We start from the raw sequence: 21,621 nt of genomic DNA on the forward strand, positions 1-21,621 counted from the left end.
GGGGGGTGCTGGGGGAGGGGGGTCCCAACAATGAAGCCCAGCACAGGGTCCAACTACCTGTAAATCTGTCACTGGTCCCCTGTTCTGGAATTCCTTCCCTGTACCTCTCCGCCTTTCCACCTTGTTTTCCTCCCTTAAAACACTAAACCTACTTCCTTGATACAATTTCTGATCATCTGATCTAATATTTGGCTCTGGGCACAATCCAATGGCTATGCTCCACCCGAAAAGCATCTCGTTGTGGAGCAGTGTGGCCGATGAAAGCCGGGAGACCCCGCTCTCAGTGTCTACCGGCCTCGTCATGATCTCGTGAGACTTTGCGATGTAAATCCTGCCTACAGTGGGTGGGATCCTTTTTTGGCCAGTCTGAATATTAGAGCGAGACAGTGAGCCTCACTCTGATGTGAAGATTCCCAAGGTACCTGGGGCTTTGGGATTCAATTGTTTGCCTGAGAGACCTTGGGCGAGCACCATAAACGGGGATCAGATGGACTGGCATCCATGGGGGTCTCCCAGGGGGTAAAAAGGCCACCAGCTGCATGCCCCTTGGACAGGATGCTGCTCTAGCACTGCTGATGCCACCTGGGTACCCTAGCAGTGCCAGCTTGGTACTCTGCCAGGGTGCCAGATTGGCACTGCCACGGTGCCAAGTCACATTTTTGTGTGCGCATGATCAGGCCGGGGTTGCCCGGCATCGGTGTTGGGCTGCAGGTGTCAAGAGGTCAGGAATCATTTTGAGGGGCAGCACGGTGGCTCAGTGGGTTAGCACTGCAGTCTCACGGCGCTGAGGTCCCAGGTTTGATCCAGGCTCTGGGTCACTGTCCGTGTGGAGTTTGCACATTCTCCCCGTGTTTGCGTGGGTTTCGCCCCCACAACCCAAAGATGTGCAAGGTAGGTGTATTGAACACGCTTAACTGCCCCTTAATTGGAAAAAATTAATTGGGTACTCTAAATTTAGAGAAAAAAAAGGAATAATTTTGAAGGCCTTGGATTTCAGGAAGCCATTTAAAAATGGAGTCCCAATCTCTTGCTACAATGGGGAGTGCCGCCAATCGTGTCTTGTCACTGCGAGCTCCAGGAAACACATGGCTAAACGCGCTCGCTGGGGGACTTGGTTCCCTTTTGGAACAATCAAGCCATCTGTGTCATTCTTTGTATAATGTTCCCCTGCAGCACCTGAGGGCGTCTCGTTATATCAAGGGCGCTACATAAGTATAAATTGATGTGGCCTTCAAATCAAAACCTTTCACATATTTCACAGCATCTCAGACCCATTTGAGGTATTATCAGCCAGCGTGAGGAGCGGAAACTCAGAAAATCAAACAGTGTTAAGACAATCCCAATAAAATCCCAACTCTGCTAAACGCACTAAAATAACCTCTTCTAGTCTTATTTTTCTCAGCACTGTACACCCTTGTGTTGTCATGGTAACTGGTATACTGGTTGATGTACATTCCACAGGTCAGAGCCTGTTAAATGGCATGTTGAGTCAGCTGCCTGTCGCATCAACATTCTGCTTCACAGAATGGGGAGCAGGAATACGAATGAACTTAAACATTTTGAACTCCTCATTCAAACTGCAGGAGGTGTTGGTGGGAGATTTGAGAGATCATTCCAATGAGAGGGAGAACTAGCCCGATCCTGAAAGGTGACATTCTCTCACCCTCCCTCACGCTGGTTAGAGGGTGACATTGGTGGAAACCTGGGAGCAGATTCTCAGGGAAGAATTGATCCAACGCAGGATGTCAGCTTCCATTCTATTTGGACTGGGCTCTGCAGTCTGATACCATGAAAATTGTAAACATATTGTACCTGGTGCATTGGAAACTACATTTAAAAGAGATTTACCGTAGCAGTATATGGATAATCATGCTCAGAGTTGATGCCTTTATTTCTGACCACATACTCAAAGGCACTTGACATCCATCCACCACCACATCCATGGTTACCATATGGTCCGCTACAATCAACCAGGTTCTGTTCACTCAGAGGAATCAGGTTTTTAGTGGCGTGAAACAGCTGTCCTTCAATGGCACCGGTCGCACTGAAAGCCCAGCAAGAACCACATTGTCCCTGGACATGACAGAAATAAAATTACATTAAAAATATCCTGATATAAAACTAAAATCTTTCCATTTCTTGTCAGGGGGAGTAAAAATTTGCACCGAGGATGTTAGTGCATTTTCTTCATGAGATTTCTAAAAGACACAGGGGTTCAGTGAGTGCCTGAGTGATAGGGTTGGGAGGGAAAATTTGATAAGTAAAGTTAGGGATGGAATCATGGGCAAAGCAAGTTAGCCCGCAGCTTGTGACCCAGGTTCCAATCCACATGTGGAGGAAATGTTTCCAGCTGTTTCAGCTGGAGCTCAGGGTTGCCAAGCTGGAGGGGAAGCTCAACATCAGGGAGGACGGGAGTTTCCTGTGTTCGAGGAGATAGTCACTCCCCAGCCATGGAGAGTTCAGGATGGGAGGTGAGTGGCTATCTGGAGGAGTAGGAAGAAGCAGAAAGTCCAAGTATTTTCGGGGAGTCACACTCAAACAGAAACACAGCGTTGCTGATGGCTACAAGTGACAAAACCTCGAAGGGGTGCAGTCCAGACTATGGCATCAATAGGCAAGGGACTCCAGAGAGGGAGAACAGTATGGAATAGAAATGTAATTGTTATAGGAAATTCCATAGTTAGGTGTTTCTGTAAATGTTGTTGGGAGTCCTGTGTGATATGTTGCCTCACTGATGTCGGGGTAAAGGACACCATGAAGAATATACTGCAGGGTGAAGGGAGTGAGCCAGAAATTGTGTCAGTATCAATGACATCGAGAGGGCATGTACTGTAGGCCTATTCTGGAATTATGGAGTAAGAAAAAGAGTAGCAGCTCTGGATTACTCTTTCCATCAGGGAGAGTAGATCTAGGAAGATGGGAAGGATCAATGTGTGGCTCGAGGTGCAGTAAATGAGGGCTACAGGGCTACTATGGTTGGAGAGGATTTAAACTGAATTGACAGTGAGTAGGGCACCAGCAAGGTAGAAGCCACTAAAACATTGACTGGCATTAGATAAGCCAAAGGAAACTATGGCTGGGTTTCTGCATTCCCACCACTGTGATCAGGGGCGGGATTCTGCATTTCAGAGACTAAGTGCTGATTTCGGGACAGAATCGATGGATCTACGAGAGCAAAATTGGCACCGGTCCCGGAGCAATTCAACAACTGTTAATGGGCTAGCACCGGCACCATGTAGATTACAATGAAAAACGGCGTTGGATTTGCCGGGTTCGGAATTGGCACCGGAGAGGCTGACAGGCTACAGCCACACATTAGCACTCCACTTCCCCTCACATTCATCCCAGCCAACAAGATGGCACTGGTTGTCCTGGAGTGCGCCCATCTCGATGATGGATCCAGAGGGTACCAGGTGGGGGGCCTAGGCAGCACCCATACTGGGCAGTGTGTACAGAGCATGGTTGCCTTGTAGGCTACGGCAATGGCGTTCTGTGCCCATCCACCCAGACCCCACTGCCCACTATCTGGCCACTCTCCGCTACTCACCCCAGCCCTGGCAGAAACCCTCCGGGCTGTCAACACACTATGGAGATGTTGGACACTTTCCATACCTCCTCTCTCTCCCTCGGCAGCCATGGCGTCATTTTTCCGATTCTTGAAACCACAAGTGAACCTCGCCAAATGTAATTCCTCCTGGCGGAGGCAGAGCATCACGGAGGCCCCGGAAAATACCGGGTCAGGCACGTTAATGATATGCCAATGGCATTTACTATATGTGCGGAGTAGAACGCACTGATGCCCCCGTCGAGGCACCAGAGCATGGCATTCTGTCGGGCACCCGGCACAGGGCACGATTTTCACCTCATGTGCCATTCTCCACCCAATCATATTTCCCGATTCCAGCGTCGGCAGGCAGAGAATCCCACCCAGCAATCTCGATCAGGTGAAGAATGGAGCATTCCCTGAAAAATGGGTTTGCCGCAGGCGCCAGACCCGCTACCATTCTGCGCTGCCATTCTCCGTTGCCCCACCACTGGCTGCAGTGCGCTTTCCACAGCACATCAGCGGGAAAATGCAAATGCAGGCTGCACATGCATTAGCATGAAATTAACAGGCCCGATTCTCAACCCCCCCTCTTCTCCCACCACCGTGGTGCTCCAACCCCAACATCGGAAAATCCACCAGGCGGGCTTTGTGGTTTCTTATCATAGAATGGAATCACACTTCTGCCTTGATAAATAAACAATTTTAATGCTTTTATACACTTATTTAGTATGTAATATATACTTGGCTTTGGTTATTGTCTGTGTGGAGTCTGCACATTCTCCCGCGTGTGCATGGGTTTCCTCCGGGTGCTCCGATTTCCTCCCACAGTCCAAAGATGTGCCGGTTAGGGGGATTGGCAATGCTAAATTTCCCTTTGTGTCCAAAAAAATGGTTAGGTAAGGTTACTGGGTTATGGGGATTGGGTGGAGGTGTGGGCTTGGGCAGGATGCTCTTTCAAGGGCCGGTGCAGACTCGATGGGTCGAATGGCCTCCTTCTGCTCTGTAAATTCTCTGATTTTTATAATGAATATGCACTCAGACTCATAGAAGTTCAAGGTTAAACGTGCAACTGACAGTGATCAAATGGCTTCAATATATCCTGGACAATAACTGAAGAACCTATGCTGAGGCGTATAGCCATTAGCACTCATTAACATTAGGCCTCAGTGACTTGACAGAGCAAGAATTGAGGGCATTTTACACTGCCGGGTGCCCCAGGAGTGATTTAAGGCCCTGGTTCAGGAACCAATCCTCTATTAATATTATTGTTCCCACAGGAAAATCGATTCCGATTTAAGATGTATGAGTCACAATGTTGTTTTCAAGAACCGATTGTGTAATAAGTTCGAGCATTGCCTGTACGCATCTTTGATATCCCAATAGAGGAGAATATCAAGAATTGTGTCAGAGGTAAAAATTTTGAGGGAGGACAAGGATTTTGATTTTAAAATTGAGCACCAGAATGGAATGTCCTTTTAATTTCACTATCGTTTTCCTTTTTAATTCAGAATATGTGTTTAGCTATGAGACGAATATTGGGCGCGATTCTCCACTCCCACGCCGGGTGGGAGAATCGCGAGAGGGGAGCTCAGGCCCCCCTCGCGATTCTCCCCCCCCCCAAATGGTGTGTTGCTTTTTGCGACACGCCGCTCGGAGAATCGCGAGTCGGCGTTTTTCGCGACGACCTGTGATTCTCTGGCCCGGATGGGCCGAGCGGCCTGCCGTTCCCGACCTGTTCACGCCGGCGGCAACCATACCAGGTTGCTGCCGGCATGAACATGGTGCCAAAGGTTTGTTTGTGGATTGTGGGTGGTGGAGAGGGGAGTGAGCACCACGGCCGTGGTCGGGAGGGGACTGGCCCGCGATCGGTGCCCACCGATCGTCGGGCCGCGTCTCCAAGGGACACACTTTTCCCCCTCCGTCGCCCCGCAAGATCGAGCGGCCATGTCTTGCGGGGCAGCGGAGGGGAAGACGGCAACCGCGCATGCAATGGTTGGCGCTCGCTAACCTGCGCATGCGCGGCTGACGTCATTAGGCGCCGCCGGCCGCGTCATTCTCGGCGCGACAGGCCTTGACGCCAGCGTCAAGGCCCGGCGACCGAGATTTACGGCACGCCGCTCCTAGCCCCCTAGGGGTGGGGGTGGGGGGGGGGGGGGGGCGAGAATAAGGGGCGAGAAGCGGCCTCCGACACCGTCGGGCCTTGCGGAGAATCTTCTTCGATTCATTTTGTGTTTTTAAAGCCATTTCGAAAGGTGTCTGAAGAAAGATTAAAAATATAGATGATGTAATTCTTTGGGTTCTTGTAAGCATGTGTGTGGTTTGATAATTTACCTCTTTTCCACTTACCTATTCAAAACATTGCGGATTTGAATCAGGGTTAGAGGTCACCCAAATGACTAAATTGTGGACACTAGACTATGATGGTGACTACAGAGAAATTCTTGTGATTGGAAGTTAGGTGAAAATCTTTATTCCTGAAATTTTCTCCATGCCCCACTGCATGGTAGCACAGTGGTTAGCACTGTTGCTTCACAGCTCCAGGGTCCCGGCTTGGGTCACAGTCTGTGTGGAGTCTGCGCGTTACAGCAATAACTTTGAGAAATCCTCTAGTTGGACTATTCACTATCTATGAGTTAATGAACCTTGGACAGTGCTTCAAGAATGGAGAAATTATTGCAAGGTGTAATCTGAATTGTAAACCGGGTATTGCTGTAGAATTGCTACAGTGCAGAAGAAGGCTAATCGACCCATCGGTTCTGCACCGACCCCATGAAAGAGCACCCTACCTAGGCCCACTCCCCCACCCTATCCCCATAACCCCACCTAATCTGCGCTTCTTTGAAGTGTGGGAGGAAACCGGAGCACCCGGAGGAATCCCACACAGACATGGGGAGAATGTGAAAACTTCACAGTCACCTAAGGCTGGAATCGAAACCGGGTCCCTGGCACTGTGAGGCCGCAATGCTAACCACTGTGCCACCATGTTGTGCCACTGTCTTCCCTGGGAACACTGAAATAATTCATAATTCAGATTGTATTCAGATCATGAACATTGTGTAATTTCTAAATGCAACGACTGAATCCATGTAACGCCTGGCCCATGTTGTCTATTAAACAATAAACTTTCATCAGGAAAATTAAATTAAAGATTGACCAGTCCTGCCATTCCAACAATACTGATCTCTGAATTTGGAGTCATTTTGAAATAATATGGACACAAGTACAACATTGATTGCAGCTTTGGAAAATAAAAGACCTCAGAAGAGGTTAAGAAAAATATACAAAATTGTGCTGAGAATTTGGACTGATTTGTGAATGTTCAGTGTATGTTTTAAGGTTTGATGACAATGTCTTGGGTGTCAAATTCGTCCAGGGATTCGAATGGAGAAGAAATATTTAATGGGATGTGGCAAATTAAATGACAGGGGATGATTGAGGATACAACAGAGAAACAGCAAAAATAAATCACTTCATGAGCACCATGTTAATTGCCTCAAGTGATTATGAATGTTGTTCAGGGCCTGGGCCAAAGGAGTTTGAGAAAAATAAGTGATTGCACCCAATATTTGAGGTGTAAGACCAGTCATTGTCATATTGAATGATGGAACAGGCTTGAAGGGCTGATTGAGTGATGCCTGCTTCCAATTCTTTTGTTCTAATGACATGTATATGAAGCAATGTAATGCTGTATTTAAAAGGGGACATCTCACATGATGAGAAACAATTTAATGATGGGGTCAACTACTAAGGGTGAGAATAATATGAATGGATTTTGTCATTATCCGGATAATTATACTGATAATTCTAATTGGTACAATGTGTCGTTTTAAATGATTAAGACACTATCATTGAAAAGCTAAAACATGGAATTGGCTGTTTTGATCAAAAGGTGAGGGGGACAGGAACTCATTTCTCCAACCGACACAATTTATACCTCGGTTGGATGGTGTTTACTATATAAAATTTGTATTCTATTCACTTTACATTAGGCATCTGAATAATTAAACAGTGCATAATTGGAGTATACAATGCAATGCTCATGAAGTGAGACTGGACATAATATGACAAGGAGCTTGGAGAGCGCATCTCGGAAACTTGTCTGATTTGAGTTTTGCCAGGTTAGGTATGAAATTCTTATTTAGCATGCAACAATTGTACTTGTACACTTCAATTTTAAATCTATTTTAATAAAAAAGCTTTTCTACTTTGGAATCCTACATTTACCAGCCTTTTTGCGTAAAAAAATGAACTTAACTTGGACAATTCCCACCATGATTTCATGCCCGACCATAATCAATGCACATAAATAGCTGCTGTGAGTAAGCAGCAGCGGCATTTTCAGGCAAAAAGGATCGAAACCCGATGCCAATTAGAACCTCACACTTGTGGTGGGATTTTCCCGTCCTGACACTGGCGGGCATCGTCACGAGCGGGGCGGGAGATTTGGAGAGCTGCTGACTTTTAACAGCTTTCCAATTTTCCTGTCCTGCCAATGATGATGCTGCTGGTGTTGGAGTTGGAAAAGTCCTCCTTAATAATGACGAGAATGGTTCATTTTGATTCTTACCTGATTCTTCACTGGAGTTACATAGCCTTTTGCAAGCCAATTGACATATGAAGGTGTCACATTATCACCACCTTCTTCATCAAATTCGTCATCATCTCCATCACTTTCTTCATCCTCATCAAATTCGTCTGTTTCAAATTCTTCAGCCCGGTTATCAGCTTCGGTTGGGAGGAATCCGTTCATGCGTTCATTGAACTCTTTAGTAGTCTAGAAAGGCAAATGCAGGAATATTCATTAATGAATTTATTCATGTTTAATGGAGAATGTGCAGGAGGAGAGTAGATAACCTCAAAGCGCCACATTCTTATCCTTTCACTTAGTTTAGTAAAAAGAGAGATTAAAATATCAAGCAGCACTGACACTCCTTACTCATGTCTGATGTTTGACTAATATAAAGAACTGCAGGAAAATAGTCCATCCATTTCTGCATACTCCACGATTGAGACGTTTGCGGACGACACTAACAGAGGCTAGAGGTGGATAGTGTATAGGATAGCTATCGGCTCCAAAATGATATAGACGGATTGGTGGAGTGGCCGTTAAACTGGCAGATGGAATGCAACACAGAGAAGTCTGAGGTCATGCATTTAGGAAGATCAGTAAGGGGTGGCATGTGGCGCAGTGGTTAGCACTGGGACTACGGCATTGAGGACCCGGGTTCGAATCCCGGCCCTGGGTCATTCTCCATGTGGAGTTTGCACATTCTCCCCGTGTCTGCGTGGGTTTCACCCCCAAAACACAAAGATGTGCAGGTTAGGTGGATTGGCCATGCTGAATGCCCCTTAATTGGGAAAAAAAAATAAGTGGCACTCTAAAAATTAAAAAAAAGGAAGGTAATTTGTTGGAGTACACAATAAATGGGAATATACTAAGAGGGGTAGATAAGACCATAAGACAATAAGACATAGGAGCAGAATTAGGCAACTCGGCCCATCGAATCTGCACCGCCATTCAATCATGGCTGATATTTTCTCACCCCCATTCTCCTGCCCAAAGGTGATAAAGTATTTCTCTGCTCTGGGGTACAACAAACAAAATGAAGTGCTAGATCTTGCCGTACAAATGCACAGGTTCCTGATGGCAGTTCAAGTGGACAAAGTTGTTAAAAAACCATACGTAATTCTCTCCTTCATTGGCAGAGAGGGGCAGCAGGGTAGCATGGTGGTTAGCATAAATGCTTCACAGCTCCAGGGTCCCAGGTTCGATTCCCGGCTGGGTCACTGTCTGTGTGGAGTCTGCACGTCCTCCCCCTGTGTGCGTGGGTTTCCTCCGGGTGCTCCGGTTTCCTCCCACAGTCCAAAGATGTGCGGGTTAGGTGGATTGGCCATGCTAAATTGCCCGTAGTGTCCTAATAAAAGTAAGGTTAAGGGGGGGGATTGTTGGGTTACGGGTATAGGGTGGATACGTGGGTTTGAGTAGGGTGATCATGGTTCGGCACAACATTGAGGGCCGAAGGGCCTGTTCTGTGCTGTACTGTTCTATGTTCTATGTTCTATATAGAATATAAAAGTGAGAATATAATGTTGAAATTATATAAAATACTGGTGATGCCATAACTGGAGTATTGTGCGCAGTTCTGGTCACCACATTACGGGAAGGACGTTATTGCTCTGGAGAGAGTGCAGGTGAGATTTACAAGAATGTTGCCTGGGCTAGTAAACTACGAGAAGAGATTGGATAGGTTGGGGTTATTTTTCTTGGAACAAAGAAGGCTGAGGGATGACTTAATTGAGGTGAACAAAATTTTGAAGGGAAGAGAGAGTGGACAAAATAAAATTATTTTCCTTAGGGGAGAATTCTAGAACGAGGGGACATAGATTCAAGATAAGTGGCAGAAGGTGTAGAAGGGACATGAGGAAGAATGTTTTTCCACAGAGGGTAGTGGGAGTCTGGAATTCATTCCCTAAGTTGGTGGTGGAGGGAGGAATGCTAAACCCCTCTAAAAAGTAGCTGCATCTGCAATTTATGTGCTCTAAGCTACAGGGCAATGGACCGGGTGCAGGGAGGTGGGATTAGAAAGGCCACCAGGGTGTCCTCGAGCTGTCATGAACAAGTTGGGCCAAATATCCTCCTTTTGTGCTGTAACTTTTCTATGATTCTATTCTATGATAAAGGTGAGTGCAGAGCCCAAAGGTAATAAAGTATTTCTCTGGTCTGGTGTGCAACAAACAAATTGGCAACAGTGATTATACATGTGTCTCATCTTGCGTGAAATAATTTGAGAATCTTCTGGTTATTACAATCTTCCAGAGCACTTTCACAGTGAGGAGAGTGGGTAAAGTTCCCCATTGTGGCTGAGTTTATTGGAGTTTAACTGAACCATCCCGTTCAGGAGGCTCTCAGATTCCATCACCAGCCGGGTCTTAATTCCCTGCTCACAGCTCAGGCTGCAGTTGGTCTAGAATTGGCCTCAGGACCCTTGGATTTAGAGGGGAAAGTCGGGCAGCGTTCCCATTTCTGATCACAATGGAAAGTATTTGTTACGCAGAGATCAGATTTTATTTTGATGCTGCCCATGGTTGAATACCCTGTCCACATCAGTTTAGTCTCTTTCGGGAGTGGGGTGGATGCCATGTTGAACTGGTTTCAAACATTCCACATTCCATTGGTCCCAGTGTTGGGTTTTAGTCCCTCACAGCGGGGAGGTTAGGGCTATGGGGAGTTAATGCAGCTGGTGGGTTGAACACTGTCAGCACTGTGTCATCATTTGTAAATTGTCACTTGGTTTGGTGCCGATGAACCCATCCCATGCTTTTTGTTCAGAAAGTACAGCAGACAAACGAGCCCATGGTGCTGGCTGACTGACAGAGCAAAAATGTTGGTCGGAATTCTCCGTCCTGATGTACCATGGGCGCGATTCTCCACCCCCCACGCCGGGTGGGAGAATAGCGGGAGGGCCTCCCGACATTTTTCACGCCCTCCCACTATTCTCTCCCCCCCCCCCCCCCCACCCCCCACGCCTGGCCCACGCCACAAATCGCTGCTCGCTGCTTTTTACGGCGAGCGACGATTCTCCGAGGCCGATGGGCCGAGTGGCCGGGCCTTCACGCCCGTTTCAACACGGCAGCAAATACACCTGCTCGCTGCCATCATGAAACGGGCGCCAGAGGCCCGTTTGAGGCATCTGGGGGCCCGATTGGCACGGTAATACCACGGCCGTGCCAAGGGGGGCATAGGCCCGCGTTCGATGCCCACCGATCACGGGCTGTGCGTCCGTAACGGACGCACTCTTTTCCCTCCGTCGCCCCGCAAGATCAAGCCGCCATGTCTTGCGGGACGGCTGAGGGAGAAGACGGCAACTGCGCATGCGCGGGTTGCCGTTGTCCAACCTGCGCATGCGCAGCTGACGTAATCGGCCGCGTCAGCCGGCGTGACGCTTGACGTGTGGCCTTGACGACCGTCGTCAAGTCCGCACCGCTGTGACGCACGGGGCCGCGCTCCTAGCCCCGCCTGGGGGGGAGAACCGGCCCCGGAAGTGGGCGTGAAGGCTGCCATGGGTCACGGCCTGTCCCACGGCAGCCTTTACGATTCTCCGCATTTGCGGAGAATCTCGCCCCATATTTCTGGTGTGGCGCACCCCTGGGATTTCCGGTCTCGCCAGCTGGCCAATGGGGTTTCCCATTGTGGGCAGCCTCATGCCGTCGGTAAATCCCCGGACTGTCGGCACAACGGAGAATGCCGACAACCCAATGCACTTAGATAGCAAAAGGAGAAGAATCTATTTTGACAGAAACATATATTGGTGAGGAGGGTTTCATTCTTTGTTGTATTGAGATGCTGTGATATCACTAACCACAATCACATCTGATTCAGTCATAGCACCACAATCACTGGTATCTGAAGGATCACAGACGAGACATATTGTACACACCAGGTCTCCAAACTGGTTCATTCCCACAGTAAATGTATGTTTCCCCATTGAGTACTCCAGATTGTGCTGTTCAATGTATCTCACAGTGTCCTCCCATATCTTTCTCCTGTAGGTCTCTTCTTCCTGAATAAAAACATGAAGGCAGTCAGATTCTAGCACCTTACATGAGTAAATTATACATTGGCTTTAAAATTCCTGATGCAAAAACTGAAATAACATTTTGCAGTCAGGTTTCTATCCTTATCCACAAAGGAGAAGATACATAGTCATTCCCCTTCCCATAAGCACAGGAAGGTAAAGCAGATTGAACCCGCGCTCTGAGAGATCGATGCTTCAGGCAATCCTGACTACAAAGCCGGCTGTCAGCAGCATTTCTGCTTTCGTGTTGGGAGCCATCTCTGCAATCGTACAGTGTGGGAAGCTGTTTGTTAGTGAAACCCAGGTTCAGCCGACAATGCAGCAGATCTGGGCTGACTGGAAGAGAAGCTGCTGGATAAACAGGGAAATTCTAAATCTCAGCCATAACGTTCCTGCCCAAATCCATTGCCTCAGTAATCTTTTTTCTAACATAAATTTAGAGTAACCAATTGTTTTTTTTCCAATTAAGGGACAATTTAGCATGGCCAATCCACCTACCTGCTCAGTAATCCTGTCGTTATTTCAATTCAACCCTCTGCCTCCCTCAAATATGTCCCCCCATCAATATCAGCTTTATTATTTATTGTCATTCATTACCCCTCCCCATCACATTCATTATGTCTGATGTTAGACAGAGACCAGTCCCATTCTCTGTCCTCTCTTAGAACATAGAACATAGAACAGTACAGCACAGAACAGGCCCTTCGGCCCTCAATGTTGTGCCGAGCCATGATCACCCTACTCAAACCCACGTATCCACCCTATACCCGTAACCCAACAACCCCCCCTTAACCTTACTTTTATTAGGACACTACGGGCAATTTAGCATGGCCAATCCACCCTAACCCGCACATCTCTGGACTGTGGGAGGAAACCGGAGCACCCGGAGGAAACCCATGCACACAGGGGGAGGACGTGCAGACTCCACACAGACAGTGACCCAGCCGGGAATCGAACCTGGGACCCTGGAGCTGTGAAGCATTTATGCTAACCACCATGTTACCCTGCTGCCCCTTGTATCCCTCTTCTCCTCCGTGCCCTGACCCCAGCCCCCACACCCCTCCAGCTCCCTCCTGACTTGCCTTTGCTGGTCCTGAGCTTCCAGGTAAGCTGCTATCCTCCTACCCCTCAATTGTGCTGCAGAGTTCAACAAAGAAAACCAGAGAACTCAGATACAACTGAACAAAGCTGATCTTTGTGAACACAGATTCATGACAACCCTGTGAACTGCTGACCTTATAAATGTCGGTCATTTTAAAAAGTTTTATTATACTAAGTATTCATGGCATGGCCATTTTTTTTATTCGTTCATCGGACATGGATGTTGAAGGCTGGGCCAGCATATATTGCCCATTCCCAATTGCCTTTGATGAACAGTTGAGAGTCAACCACATTGTTGTGTATCTGGAGTCACATGTAGACCAGACCAGATAAGGATGGCAGATTTCCTTCCCTAAAGGACATTAGATTAGTGAACCAGATGGATTTTCACAACAATCGACAATGGTTTCATGGTCATCATTAGGCTTTTAATTCCAGATTTTTATTAAATTCAAATTTCACCATCTGCAGTGGTGGAATTTAAACCTGGGTCTGCAGAGCATTACCTTGGGGCTCTGGTTTTACTAGTCCAGTGACAATACCACTATGTCACTGCCTCCCCGTGCTAATGTATGACCAGCAGGAACTTGCCAAGGGACAGTGAGGCTCGACCTGCTACTGTCATGTCGCTGAGACTGAATCTCTCTCTGCATCTCAACCTGACTGAGTCACCCAACCCGGCACGTTTCCCACTCTGGAATCTCAGCCTGAAAGTGCAGTAGCAATAATTGGTTGAACGAGATCAACATCTTTATCCCTGGACATAATGTTTTGCGATGAACAGCAGAATATTGGAAATCGAGAGGAAATATGGATCATCCATTTTTCAGGTTAGATTTTGTCTTCTCTATTCTTTTCATTTTGGGGGGTGTTATGATTGATGAGTGTGATGGCAATATTGATATGTTTACAAAGAATGCTCCTGAAGCTACACAAGGTGTATTTATGGTTTCTATGGTAACTTCAACAGAAGCCCAGTGGAACCCCAGTAAATTTGCACCAAAGACTGAATTTAATTCTCTTCCTTCCCTGAGGTGAGTTTGTGTTGGTGTGTGAGAAGCATTTAAATGGGCAGGAGGGTGGAAGGCGGGAACACCTCCCCATTCATGCCTCTTGTCCAATGAAGCTCAGGGAGTGAAGGCTCATGGGCAGCTGCCCTACCACTGGCAACTGAGGTTCTAATGTGGACAATTAATACCCAATTAGGGGCTCAACCTAACACTGTTGATATCCACCTGGGTATCCAACATGAAATCCAACATGTGCCAACCCTGAAAATCAAACCCAAGTTGGGGTCTTCAGTACCTGACTGATGGACCCGGTGTTGGGAAGTGCGGGGGTCCAGTGAGAGCCACAGCCTTGCTGCCAAGTCGCCACCAACTGCAACCCCCAGTCTGCCACCACTCACTGATGGACTAGGCCTCAGGTGCATATTTTACAGGAAGGAACGTCACCTCCTGGTGACACTGCGAAGCATTGCACACCTGACAAACTTTCACAGATTGGCAGCTCTTGGGTGTTGTGATTTCTACCCTTGGGGTTCTTGATCCTGTGGGAGCCCTGCCACTGCCCAGTAAAGTCCTGATTGACACTTAATTGACTTGGCCGTCCCAATAATAGGGGATGTGGGGCTCTTACCAGCTCTCCAGCCAGTGGGGCAAGACCTCTGTCAGCTACAATAACTTCTGCCCAATCTTTGCTGTTTGTGCATTCTGTTGGTCCTCGTACTGGAGTTTGAGATTTAGAGAACTCCCTTAGAACTTTAGGATCGATATGTTTCCAATTATACTTCACATATCCATTCCCCCCAACAGGGAGCTCACCTCTAAACTCCAAGTAAGAATTCTCAATAATTTATTGAGTGTGGAATCTCTCCCCCCTTCACAATGAGCTGAATGTTTGGAATCGGCTCCACACTAGAACAAATTCCCCTTTTACCTCGGTGTACTGCTTCTCATTTTGTGATTTCCAGCTCTTCCAGTCTTCATCCAGTTTTGAATCAAATGTGTGGCCTGAAGCTACAACCAGAATCGACAGCAGCACACAGCCCAGAAACAGAGAGAGCTTCATGATGGACAACCTAATGGAGCAAAACCAATGGCATCAGACATGGAGTGGACAATATTCACAGATTACTGGGAAAATAATGTTCTGGTAAAAATATTCTGCAAATGTACAAATACTATCTTCTTCAATCAATTGCTGTCACCTTTATGCATTTTGGTTCATTGAACAGATAAAATGCGTCATGGTCAGTGGATTGGAATGTTTCTGTCATTAAATCTATTTAGTTGATGTTGTTCAATATTTAAGACTAATTATTGCAAAGAGAAGTTCGAAAGAAAGCCTGTGAAATTAGTTAATTTATGATCTGATGAATGATCCTCATTCAGTGATAGCATTCCAGTCTCAGAGTCACTAACCCAATGGCTCAAGCGGTATAGTGATTGTGTTACAGGGTTAGTACCATCCAGAAAATATGTGTTCACTTCCACTGAATGTGTTTGAAGATTTAAAAAAGCAGCTTTCAGTAAAATAGTGGGCTCAGAATGTGATGAGGAAATGAGCCAATTAATCTAATACCACTGCGCCACCGTGCCACCTTAAAGGCTGATCTGTGTTTACACAAAACCTACCACCCCATGGACACGGGCGACCCCCACACAAACACCGGGGTGAACTACCCCCACATGCATCGCGCTCCCCCCCCACCACACATAATGCGAACCCTCCCATAGGCTCACCAGAGGGTCCACCTATGGCAATGCCAACCAGCAGTGTCATGTTGGCAGGGCCGGGGAAGTGGCAGATGAACTGCCAGTGTGCCAGGTGAAGTGCCTGGTGAAGTGCTAGGGCACTGCCCAGGCATGACCTTCTCCCCCAGGGAATAAACTTATCTTGTTGCCCCCACCGCCCGCAGGATTGCCTCGACTGATTTAAATTTTTTTGACCTGTTTTAAACCTTGCCGTGAGGGGCATCATATTGTAGTGATCCCTATTATGAAATGTAAATTTATTAACATTTATTCAAATGAGGTTCCCACTGTGAACCTCATTACCTCATGGGCAGGGGTGTGTAAAATTGGCAAACTAGATCTCGCTGGTGGAATCTCGTTTCCCGACTCTCGTGAGATTTTGGGCTTGTGTCGAATTCCACACTGATCATAGAATCAGAGAATTTACAGTGCAGAAGGAGGCCATTTGGCCCATCGAGTCTGCACCGGCCCTTGGAAAGAGCACCCTACTTAAGCCCAGGCTTCCACGCTATCCCCGTAACCCAGTAACCCGAAATACGCTTTTGGACATTAAGGGACAATTTAGCATGGCCAATCCACTTAACCTGCACATCTTTGGACTGTGGGACGAAACTGGAGGATCCGGAGTCTCCAAACAAACAGTCACCCGAGGCTGGAATTGAACCAGAGACCCTAGAGCTGTGAGGCAGCAGTGCTCTAACCACTGATGGCTAATGTGGGCTCAAAATCTTCCCCAATATACAGAATATAAATAATTGCATACAAATATTCAACACATGGTAGTGTTTTAATCAGTTTTTCCTGGACCTGCCCAACCTATTCTTGCTAAGTTGTAAACACGACACAGCCCCTCCTCTCATTATCCATGATCAACGTTAACCAACAATCCGCTGTCGAGTGCCCCAGCAGCCCATAATTCACCCATACCCACCATCACAGTTTCCGAAGTCAGATCGGCCTTCCTGCAAGTGAGCCCAAGGAAGGCGATGGGCCCGGACGGGATCCCTGGTCATGCACTCAGAGCCTGCGCATACCAGCTGGCAGAGGTATTCACAGACATCTTTAACCTATCCCTACTCCACTCCGAGGTCCCCACCTGCTTCAAGAAGACCACCATCATACCGGTACCAAAGGAGAACCAGGCAACATGCCTCAATGACTACCGCGCGGTGGCCCTGACGTCAGATGTAATGAAGTGCTTTGAGAGGCTGATCATGAAGCGCATCACCTCCATACTCCCGGAACGCCTTGACCCACTTCAATTCGCATACCGTCGCAACCGGTCCACATCAGACGCCATTTCCCTGGCCCTACACTCATCCCTAAAGCATCTCGAAAACAAGGACTCCTACATCAGACTCCTATTTATTGACCACAGCTCCGCCTTCAACACCATAATCCCAGCCAAGCTCATATCAAAGCTCCAAAACCTAGGACTTGGCTCTCCACTCTGCAACTGGATCCTTGACTTTCTGACCAACAGACCACAGTCAGTAAGAATGAACAATAACACCTCCTCCATAATAGTCCTGGCTACCGGGGCCCCGCAAGGCTGCGTACTTAGCCCCCTACTCTACTCCCTGTACACACACGACTGCGTGGCAAAACTTGGTTCCAAATCCATCTACAAGTTTGCTGACGATACGACCATAGTGGGCCGGATCTCGAATAACGACGAGTCCGAATACAGGAGGGAGATAGAGAACCTAGTGGAGTGGTGTAACGACAACAATCTCTCCCTCAATGCCAGCAAAACGAAAGAGCTGGTCATCGACTTCAGGAAGCAAAGTACTGTACACACCCCTGTCAGCATCAATGGAGCCGAGGTGGAGATGGTGAGCAGTTTCAAATTCCTAGGGGTGCACATCACCAAAAATCTATCCTGGTCCACTCACGTCGACGCTATCACCAAGAAAGCACAACAGCGCCTATACTTCCTCAGGAAACTAAGGAAATTCGGCATGTCCACATTAACCCTTACCAACTTTTACAGATGCACTATAGAAAGCATCCTATCGGGCTGCATCACAGCCTGGTATGGCAACTGTTCGGCCCAGGACCGCAAGGAACTTCAGAGAGTCATGAACACCGCCCAGTCCATCACACGAACCTGCCTCCCATCCATTGATTCCATCTACACCTCCCGCTGCCGGGGGAAAGCGGGCAGCATAATCAAGGATCCCTCCCACCCAGCTTACTCACTTTTCCAACTTCTTCCATCAGGCAGGAGATTCAGAAGTCTGAGAACACGCACGAACAGACTCAAAAACAGCTTCTTCCCCACTGTCACCAGACTCCTAAATGACCCTCTTATTGACTGACCTCATTAACACTACACCCTGTATGCTTCAACCGATGCCAATGCTTATGTAGTTACATTGTATATCTTGTGTTGCCTTATTATGTATTCTCATGTATTTTCTTGAATTGTTTAATTCCCTTTTCTTCCATGTACTGAATGATCTGTTGAGCTGCTTGCAGAAAAATACTTTTCACTGTACCTCGGTACACGTGACAATAAACAAATCCAATCCAATCCAATCCAAATGTGCAGTGCTATAGAAATAGGGTGGGGGAATCGGCCAAGATAGAGTGCTCCTTCGGAGGGTCGGTGCTGACTCAATGGTGCAAATGGCTCCATCTGCTCTGCCTGGATTCTATTGTTTCCATGGATAAGAATGAGATGATAAATTTTGGCAGGAAGAGTAAGGACACAGATGATCCTCAGAAAATAGGTATTTAAAGGGAGTACAGGAACAAACATACCTTGGGGAACAAATATAGCAACCACTAAATGGCGGGGTGCAGGTTAATAAGGTCTTGAAAAAGCAAACAAAGCACTGGGTTCATTCCAAGAAGGAGTGGACTGAAAAGTACAGTCGTTATGTTAAACTTCAGTAAAACTTTTTGGAGCACACTTGGTGAATTATAAACTGTTCTGGTCTCCATTTCATAAAAAGGATAGACTGTCACTGGCGAAAGTGCAAAAAAGATTTATTAGAATGATACAAAAACAGCGAGGTATTCCTATCAAGAAACATCGAATAAGGTGGGACTATTTTGTCTGGAGAAGAGAAGACTGATGGGTAACCTGATTGACGTCCTCCAGCTTACGAAAGGATTTGATAGCGAAGAGATAAATATAAATATTCACTAACAAATCGAATGGAGAATTCAGGGGAGAAGTCTCTAGTCAGAGAATAGTTAGAATGAGGGACTCCTCGTTTGAACAGGATGCAGGAAGTTTAAGGGTAAGCTTGATAAGCAGATGAGGGACTGCGGAACAGAATGAAAAGCTGATGGGGTGAGATAACGAGGGGTGGGAGGAGCCTCATGTGGAAATAAACATTAGCACAAACCTGTTGGGCTGAATAACCTTCGGTGATGTAAACACATTATAATACTTTGCAAGTTTGACATTGCCAAAAAATGTGATTTACCGTCTCTTTGACAGGACGAGGCCGGTGAATCTCACGTGATGTGCAAAAAAAATGACACGGGGATGAATGCTCGTGTAGATCTCACCCAAAAGGCCGGTGGGAAACACAGCACCAAAATGACACCGAACTCTTTTGGTTTAATCGCGTCCTTAGTTTCCCTTTCCTCCTATTTTTACAAACTTGCCATTCTGTTTGATGGGCATTGACCTTTCACCTTGGTAAACTATCTTTCTGCCTGAACTCTGCCAATTTCTAGTGTACAGCATTGAGCAGAAGCTGGACTGGAGCAACCGTATCAACACTCTGGCTGCACATGCAGGGCAGAGGCTGGGTATTCTGAGACAAGTGTTCTCCTAAATCACGAAACTCCAAGTCAGGAGTGTGATGGAATCATCACCACTCGCCTGGAAGGTGCAGCCACAACAACACAACACCATCCAGGATGGAGCATTTCACTTGATTGGTGCTCCTGCTATGAGACTCAGTTTCTCCTGCACCGTCTACCACACTACAGCTGCAGTATGTACTATCTACAGGATGTACTGCAGCAAATTAACAAGGTTATTTCTTCCTTTACAAACTCTAACACCAAGAACAAGAGCAGCAGTGTCTTGGGCACAACTTCAGCTCCACATTCCTCTCCAAATCACACACCATCCTGACTTGGACATAGATTGCTGCTCTCTCGTCATTGTCATGGGAATTCCTACTGAAGGGCATTGTGGGAGCACCTTCACTACAAGGACTGCAACAGTTTAAACAGAAGGTTCCCCACCAGCTTCTCGAGGCAGCTTGGGATGGGCGATAAATACCGGTCTTAACAACATGAGTCACATCCTGAGAACAAATATTTTTTTAAAAACACGGAGAAGTTAATTAACCTGGTGATTAACCTGAAAAATGTTGAATTACTTTCCCAGAATACTGAAACCGGTGAGTTTATCCCCCGCTCCATCTGGACATACACACAGAATGTGATCTAAACCCATCCCATTCCACCCGATTAATCAATGAACACTGAAAGGAATGAAACAGAAACTTTGTATTAACAAACTCACCTTGGAGACATCCTCCGAGCAGCTCGACTGAATGGCTGGTGTCCTCCCACATTATATACACATACAGTCTCCCAGGACCCATCCCTTCAGATCTATGGACACATCATTGATTGGGAAATGCAGAACAGTAACGAACAAATGATGTGGGATTGTCTCGTGACTCTCAGAATGTTTCTAAAGAGTCAAATTCCTCTTTTCAAAGGGTAATAATACTTTGAAATGTAATATTTACATGACCTTTATAAATTTTTATTAAATTTCTATTGATCTCAATAGGTGTCAGTGAAGCTGCCCATAGAGCCTATTAAGGGTGGCCCGGACGTTTTAAGTGCCGCTAATGCCAAATAACCTGTCCGTTGACCTTACTGTGTTCCAGACTCATTAAGCAGTGTAATCAGCATGAATGAACTGACCCTGTGTTCCATCTCTGACCAGCTCACTACACCACAGGTATACACAGTGTCCAACTTTACAGGAACACAGGCCTGAAATTTAATTGTTACATCGGATTGTTCTTTCTTTGTAATTTTTTTGTGATGAATTATAAATTGTCCATAGTAACAGTGTCAGCACTGGGAAAGGAAGGCATATAGACAGTTTTCACCCAAGTGCCAGCATCAAACAGGTTGAATCATGGGCCAGGTGATGCGGTATCATCCTTGACCCTTTTTCAAACTCACCAAAACACCGCCATTGGGAAGATAGGAACAGGGTTAGTCTATTTGGTCCCTCGAGCCTCCCTTCCCAAACCTTTGGCATCATCTGCACTCAACCGCATTCATTTGCACCTAGTTACCATCAATTGCCCTCAAAATAAGTCATTTAGCTATCATTTGACATGAACTGTGCTCAGAAGCAATCATTAATCTATCATTTAACGTTGCAAGAACATAACTGACATCAATGGCCTCAAACCAGAATGCCCAAACACTTGTGATTAGGAATATCACCTAACCTTGGGGACACGAAAAAGGACTGTAAAGTTAATTTTCCATATTTCTGAATTTCTTTAGTTTTAAGTATCATGAAACTGAGCTAGCTTTAGAATAAGCAGATTCTGTTTTTTTTTAATTTAGAATATTCAATTATTTTTTCTCCATTAATGGGCAATTTAGCGTGGCCAATCCACTTAACCTGCACATC

At 46.6% G+C, this 21,621-nt stretch overlaps 1 protein-coding gene across 1 annotated transcript in view; it reads right to left on the minus strand.

Annotated features, from left to right (window-relative positions):
* Nucleotides 1–20,551, minus strand: part of LOC119952927 — a 1,042,551-nt gene extending 1,022,000 nt beyond the window's left edge. Inside the window, 2 exon segments of the mRNA XM_038776559.1 lie at nucleotides 15,163–15,304; nucleotides 20,479–20,551. Of these exon segments, the coding sequence (XP_038632487.1) occupies nucleotides 15,163–15,304; nucleotides 20,479–20,489 (153 nt within the window). The 5' untranslated portion in view covers nucleotides 20,490–20,551.
* Between the last annotated feature and the right edge of the window lie 1,070 nt (nucleotides 20,552–21,621).

The sequence above is a fragment of the Scyliorhinus canicula genome, chromosome 18 (genome assembly GCF_902713615.1).
Source record: "Scyliorhinus canicula chromosome 18, sScyCan1.1, whole genome shotgun sequence".
Taxonomy (NCBI): domain Eukaryota; kingdom Metazoa; phylum Chordata; class Chondrichthyes; order Carcharhiniformes; family Scyliorhinidae; genus Scyliorhinus; species Scyliorhinus canicula.